Source organism: Eufriesea mexicana, unplaced genomic scaffold, assembly GCF_001483705.2.
Source record: "Eufriesea mexicana isolate 0111107269 unplaced genomic scaffold, ASM148370v2 scaffold4744748392, whole genome shotgun sequence".
NCBI lineage: Eukaryota > Metazoa > Arthropoda > Insecta > Hymenoptera > Apidae > Eufriesea > Eufriesea mexicana.
In genome coordinates this window covers 99,136-106,601 of record NW_016907977.1, presented here as the reverse complement: position 1 = coordinate 106,601, position 7,466 = coordinate 99,136, and the positions used below count along the sequence as shown (strand labels likewise).

The 7,466-nt window shown below is 41.0% G+C and overlaps 1 protein-coding gene across 1 annotated transcript in view; it reads right to left on the bottom strand.

The window, feature by feature from the left end:
• Nucleotides 1-3,189: 3,189 nt before the first annotated feature.
• Nucleotides 3,190-7,466, bottom strand: part of LOC108551044 (pikachurin) — a gene marked incomplete at its 5' end in the record, with an annotated part of 62,635 nt that continues 58,358 nt past the window's right edge. The window contains 4 exons of the mRNA XM_017905047.1: nucleotides 3,190-3,936; nucleotides 4,774-4,877; nucleotides 4,999-5,244; nucleotides 5,777-6,060. Of these exons, the coding sequence (XP_017760536.1) occupies nucleotides 3,788-3,936; nucleotides 4,774-4,877; nucleotides 4,999-5,244; nucleotides 5,777-6,060 (783 nt within the window). The remainder of the gene's footprint in view (nucleotides 3,937-4,773; nucleotides 4,878-4,998; nucleotides 5,245-5,776; nucleotides 6,061-7,466) is intronic.

Here is a 7,466-nt window from a genome sequence, read left to right as displayed (position 1 = left end):
ATTGTAAGAATCGAAAGCAGTATACACAATGGAGAAACATTTTTACTTTTCCGTTAATTCTTTGGAAAGATCAACGAGACTCGAAGAATTCATAAAATCGAAAAGTAGAAAGATTCGTAAGTTCGTTAAAGTCATTTAAGAAATTCACTAACGTTGATTATACAAGTATTTCGCAGGAAACACCATTTACATAAACTTTCTTGCTTCCATCATCAGATTGTTTCACACATATCGAAACAACTTCATCTTTATTCAGAATCAAACAGATTCTATCTTAAGATCTGTTCAAAGGCAAGTGGTAAATGCAATATGTTGATTGAAATTCGTAGTTTCGTTAATTCGAATTCCGAATCTCAAGGCGTCGTGAAACAATCTGATGTATCCATCCAACGTACAATAAATAGAATCGTCTAATGTGCCATAATTTATCGATACGAGTAAAACATTTGAAGAAAGTTACTCGCGAACCAAGCGATTATCTTAATAGTCTAATTTTACTGAAAAGAAGTCAACCTTAACGCGCACGATGCTCGAACGAGGAGATCTAAAACGATAATAACGATCGTCGATCAATTAAAGATATGCATGGCTAAACGCTAATAGCGAAAGTTGTCCAGGAACCTTGTTTCAAGCGTGAATACAGGAGGAAACAGAAACGCACGACGTTGAAAGGAAACTCGTCGTAAAAAAGGTGCAGTTTCTACGTGTGACGAAGAAGCTTACTTAGCGTGGCGAGATTTTTGTACAAAAACGTTTCGCGTTTTCAGCGACATCGCGAAACGATCTCCATGAACAAAGTTTTATACAAGCGTATTACGAAGCTTGGAGGATCGTTCTGAGATTGATACACACACCGACGTTGCTAAATGAAAATTGTGCAGAGAAACGATAGGACGCGAGGACGTAGAAAGGAAACGAAGTAAAAGCGTGTACCCCGAGGGACGGGTTTAAAATATCTTCATCCCGTGCGTGACTTTACATCGCTAGACTTCACGAATAATCCTTTATTATTATATATTATACTTCCCTACGTAACTACCATTCATCTTTGATATTTCATTTCTCTTTTTCCTCTTCTTCATTATATAATTTCAAGAAAATAACATTCGTACAAAATTGACTACAGCCGATTGCTTTTATATGATGTGTTCGAGTTCAAATCATTCCCGTGCAAAACGGAGAAATCAAAGTGTATATCCATCTATCCCCCTACCCCTTGTCCACCTTCATCCGTTTCCGCGTTCTCGTTAAGATATGACGTGTATACGTATTGACCTGACCGATTGATTCCGACCGGCTCCTTTCTTTTAACCCGTTCGACACGATACCTCGACATTCGTCGACGTTTTCAAGTTGCAAATATACACTTGTCGGTGCGTTTATACGTGCGTACATACGTATATATCGCAAGGAAAACGTTACGTTTCGTGCTCGCGAAAGTATAGTTCGACGGTTTACAGGACTGTTACATGGTCTGGCAAATCGATTCGCACGGATTCGAGTAAAATAAAGGGTCGACAAGTTTTTACCGCTTCTTTAGGACCGCTGTTGCGTAGTACAACGAGGCATGGAATCGATTGATAGGATTACCGAGCCAGGATTTAGAACCGGATCACTGCTCTAACCTGTGGAGCTACGCGTTGTTGTCGACGAAACAACTTTTTCTTCCGAAAGATTAGCATCGGAATATGGTTGTTCGCAGGATCACCGATTATTCCAATTTCGATTCTACACGTTCGATCATTTTTCCTCGAATTTCATTCGCGTTTCCGTTCATATCGCAGACATGGCTACATTTTCTTCGACTATTTATCGTTCAAATTTATCGTATGGCAACTCTGCCGACTCTCCGATTAACCGTGTCGAAAGGGTTAACGTGTACATTAGATCCGTTCGTTCAGGGTCGCCTGGAAAAGTCTTATCGAATTAAGAAAATATGCGGGGACATCTTCGTAATTAAGTGGCTACTTTTTATACAGGTATTTAACCGTTAGAACGTGCAGCTCGGTGCTTTTTAAGCGAAAACGTCGAGGAGCGTACACTGCCAGCTGCGGAAGTACCTTACGAAGCATAGTGGTTCTCGTAAACACGAGCGCGCAGATCCTCTGCACGCACGATGCCGATCCTCTTCATCTCGCGTGCATGTCGAGCGGATGCAAAAGTAAGAATTTCGAAAAATTGCCAACTGTACACGGGGAAAGAATCTACGCTTTTCGCTGACAGACTTCTCGCAATTTCTCGTCACGATTTATTCGCAGATTTATTCTTTCGAAAAATATCTCAAACGCCATCGATCATCGAGTGTGCGACACGCGATAGTCGCGTATTAGATGTTACGAATGCCGAATAAATCGAAGAAGCGCGCCAGGAATGGAAGAAGTATCTTTGACTTGTTAAGCAAAAAGATAATTTCTCCATGTACGGTATTCGAATTTCCCCGGAAATTCAATTTGCTTTTGCATCGTCGTTAAAGGTGTTAATTGCTTTTGGTCCTTCTTGTACCTTTCGTAATTGATTTAACGTTCTGTTCTGCATCTAATCCTCTCTATCGAGTGTTCGAGGCGTGCTCGCTCGAACGAGAAACAAAATGGTCGCTACGGAGCGGTGGCCGCGTGTCACCAAAGAAACGAAATCGTGAGTAAACCTTAGATAATAATCTAAGAGGTGTCGCGTAAAGTGGTTGGACGTATTTAAGGTGCCTCGATACTTCGATTCGAGCGTGTTCGATTACTTTGTTTTCCTTTATTTTCCTATCGCAGGGATCGAAACTGACAATGCCTCGCAATTAAAGATTTCGCGTGACATCCGGTCGGAGAGCTTAATAAAAATTGACGCGGAGGGGTTATGCTCTTGTCTCTCTTCCTTTCTTCTTTCTCCTCTTTTTCTACGTACTTTAATCTTATTAGGCCATAAAGCCGTCTTCGAGACGTGCTCTATCAAGTTCTTAATCCGGCCGGAGACAGTCGTGGCTGTGACTAGACACACATTCCTTACGTAACAACTTCCGTCCAACGCGCGATAGGAACGAGCATTCGCAGGAACTCAGAATCGGGGAGATTCGATCGTGACAATGTTTATTTAACATCGTTCGATTCGCGTTTTGGATCTACGTGTTTGTGCACGACGCACCGAAACGCAACACCACAGACGAGGCAAGTACTACATTTTCTTTCCCTCTTTCTTTCTTTCTTTCTTTCTTTCTTCTCATTTTTCTTTTTTTTTTTTTTTTCTCTCAGTTATCGTCGAATATCGAAGCCCTCGACATCGTCGAGATCGAGTAGCCTACGAGACACGAAGGTGTGTGCAGACAGGAAGTTGTCACCGAACGGAAATACATCGTGAGGCGACTGACAGATTCCCAAATACCTTTCGTTAATATTTACAGTAAGCTGTCTACTATTCCGACGGTCTTACACGACTTAGTCTTTCTTTTTCGTTTATCTTTATTAATTTTTTTTACTTTTTCCTTTTATTTTTTTGTTAGCCTTTTTTGTTTGTTTTTGTTTTTTTTTTTTCTTTTTCTTTGCCTTATTATCCTCTTTGCGAGAATTTCGTCGTTGATGAGTCTGTACAAAAATGATGAACCGCGTGATCGGTGTGTATAAATCGTTCACGTCGAAACGTGATCAGCGTTCAAGGCGTCTCAAGGCGTCGGGTACACCTCGAACGCTGTCCTACGACGTCGATTTCTGGCTTGGCCAGCGTTATTCATCGCGATGCATTTTCATATCCTAAGCGCTGGTCCACGCGGACCTAACCATCTAACGTCGGACGGCACGGATGTTTTTCAGGGGATGCACGAGTGCGTGTTGGTGGCCTGTTCCGGTGACGACAGTTCCACGGAGAAGTCTGAGTCCAGCACCAGGTCGCTGATGCAACCCACAACCCCCTTCGTGTATCTGCCTCCTGTTGTCCTTACGATATCCGGTGCACCACCTATCAAGTATACGAACCAGGTATTTCATTATTCACATCTCTCTTATTATTCGATAATTTTCTTCGATAATTTTCGCGATTAACATTCATAACGTAGTTTTTCAGAAAATATGCGTTCTCGCTTATTCGCTCCGTTGCACGATAAATTTCCTTAGGTTCCCATTTTAATAAATAACCAGTAAACGAGACGGTTTTGGGAAATAAAAGATTCGCGCGGTAATAGGAAGATTTATCGCTGTGTGCGTTATTGTTAGAGCTTTAGAGTATCCGGGAGAAGGAGTAACGATTAATATTCGTGGCAAGTTGACAAAGGATGAGAAAGTACGAATTGTTTGGGATTTAATTCGAAGTTTCTATGCACCGTTATTAATGCGATGAAGCATGGTAAACACGGTGTATTCGACGAATTAAGGCGTGCAGCTATAAATTTTCCGAGAGTGCGGCAATGTATCAAGCTGTTTCTTTACGAGTTCAACAGCTTAGCGAAAGTTGCCGAGAATTCGTAACGTGCTCCCGAGGATGACCCACTTGGTAATTTCGGTAATAACTCAAGGACAGCTAAGCTCGAATGTGTTAGTCGGTTCTGCTGCAACTCGCGAGTGGTTCATCTTCGATACTTATGATTTTAACTTTTATACCAGACGTATCGTTCTGTACCTCAAAGCGTTCAAAGGCATAGGGAATTTTCTGAATTTTTAAAATAATTAACGTATATAATTAATACATATATAAAAATATAAGAATATTAATAGGTTAGAGGAAGCGATTCGGGGGTTTTGCAGCGAGTTTATCAGCTGGCCGATTCGCATGCATTTTCACCGAGGCATTTCCACTCACCGACATAAAGACCCGTGTCGGTGTTCAGCTGTCTGAGCTGCCCGGGCGACGACGCGGAGACGCCTGTGCCGCTGTCGACGACCAGCGACGCCCACTGTTCGTTCCTGAAGAAACATCAGTCAATTTCAGAACATCGGAACTCGATTAAGAAGTTCTCATCGAATTAAAAACTCCGTCGATACACGGTTAACGACCGGAGGGAAAGGGACTCTCTAGCGGCGTTACCTCACTGCCCGGATCCTGTGCCATAGATCATCGTCCAGTCTCGTTAAATTGTACCGTAGAACAGCCTCCCCGGAGCCAAGATTATAAGCTAAAGTCAGATAACCGTGATCCAAGCCGAGAGCAAGAAAATCGTCGTTCTCGTCCCTTTGTTCTTGCGGATCAGCTTGACGTCCGCTCCATAGCAGCAGCCCGCTACTGCTGCTCGCTCTGAATCTCATATTGATGTCCACCCTGTAGCTTATTATCCTGTAACAGACGGATTTGTAGAGTTAAGAAGGATGGAAGAGTCCTTTTCAAGGAGGAAAAGACGATCACGAAGTTCCGAAGCAGCTTCTTCCAGGATTAAGGGGATCAAAATGAAGATGGTACAGAGTTGGGAAGCTTCTCAATTTGTATCTAGATTTTGATTAAAGTTAGAGTACACGTGAAGTCACTGACGTACCAGAACACAGGTATAATCAAGAAATTGCGCTTTGGGCTTCCACTGAGGGTGAAACGCGTGAAGATATTAACGGACTAGGGAACTTCTGTCTGCCTTCGGTGGCTGAAGAATACGTAGAATCATAATTATGCACGTTGCGGTCAAATAACGTTGATAAGACACGATTGCCATCGACACCGTGCTTCTGCTTCATCTATCTTAGGCGTGTCATATATTTTCGAAGACGACGCAATCGGTTACTCGTCACAGGGATCTACGGCAACTGCTCGGGAGATCAAGAGATCAAGATTCTACCGAGTACGAAGAAATATGGAAAATTTCGTAATTTCCACGTACCTCTTCATCGTGTCCGCGTCGTTATAATGAAGGTAGCTCTCGCTGCCGGAGAAACTGGGCACGGACTTCTCGTATCGCATGCCAGCGTTCAGTTTCGCCATAGAGCTGTCCAGAATCGTGTTGTCGTCCGGCGCTGGACACGGATGCGGCATGCCAAGCCGACAGCGACACGTGAATCGGTCCCGAAGCGGACGACACTCGGCGTCTCCGCAGGGCCTCGCCTCGCACGCGTGTCCACAATTCCCGACATTCACTCCTCCTAGCGCCTCGGCGAGAATTCCAATCTGTGCAGTGTAATTGCTTTGTTAATGACGATTAAGACCAGCGACAGCTTGTCGCGATAAATGATTGCCCGAACGTGGATGAACCGCTGTCAGGCCACTTTGTTCCATCGGTCAACGAGGATTGCGTATTACCAGCTGATAATTCTAGAGTGACATTTCATATTATATCATTTCTAATTAAAAATTAGCTTCAAAGTATCGGTCGACGTCGATCTCACGTGTCAGTCGAATTGGCTCGAACTGAGCCAATTATAACTCAAGGGATTGTAAGGTTTAAGAGTCTATTAAAGGTCTTCTTAACTTACGGTTAGAGAAAATTGTAATATCGTACAATATTTTTATCGTTCGAGAAAAAGAAGAAAAGTTTATTTTATAGGATATAGATATTGCAATTCCTCGAGTTATGCACTTTACAGTTGCAAAGAGTCTATGGATTCGATCTATAAAGAATCGAGGTCGTTGTAAAGGTAGATCCGCGCTATTTGCTCCATAGTCTTTCTGTCTATTCTACTTTCTTGGCCAATTTCTAGTTGACACTACTTATTCGATCATGTAGATTGTACTACTTCCCCGCTCAATCAGCACTGACCCGTTTCACTGATCGGTCTGCATACATTCTTTCTTATACCACTTGCTCTCTGTATCTCGATGTATCGTTTGCTTAACGATAAATTAATAGTTACGATACGTCGACTACGCAACAGCGTAGCCTAACTGGATAATGGTACTCTTTACTGCCTCCGATTAAAAGACCTCCAATTACCGATAACACTGTCCAACAAATTTTAACTTTTTCTCTAATCTGTAATATCCGTTAGGTAATCCTTGTAGAGTTTACTTTTCTGAACATGAATCCGTAATCGAAATTGCAGTATAAAAATATATTGACGTACATATATATAGGTATCATGGAAACTTATCTTATGAAAGTTTATAAAAGAGTACAAATTATCAAATTTATTCAGAATAATAAATTAGTATCGTTAATAACAAATTGTTCACAATGAAAATTTATAATAAAAGCGAAAAGATTAATAAATTATATGGCTTTAATTAAACTTATAACGTCCTTGTGTTAAAATGTACCAATAATTAACAAAAAGTTAATAAATTGCTACATTTATTGTTAATAACAAATATTTTGCAACGTATATTAACGATAAAAGTAAGGAAAGTTAATAAATTATTAACTATTACTTAAACAAACAACGTATTTGTATTGAAATGTATTCGTAACTTACAAAAAGCTAATAAAGTAATAAATTTATTGTCAATAGCAAATTAAAATTGTTAATAACAAATAGTTTGTAACGTATATTAACGATAAATGTCAAAAAAGTTAATATATTGTTAGTTATTACAGCGAAAAAGTAACTTTTAAAGGAATCGGTAAAATTCGGAAATTT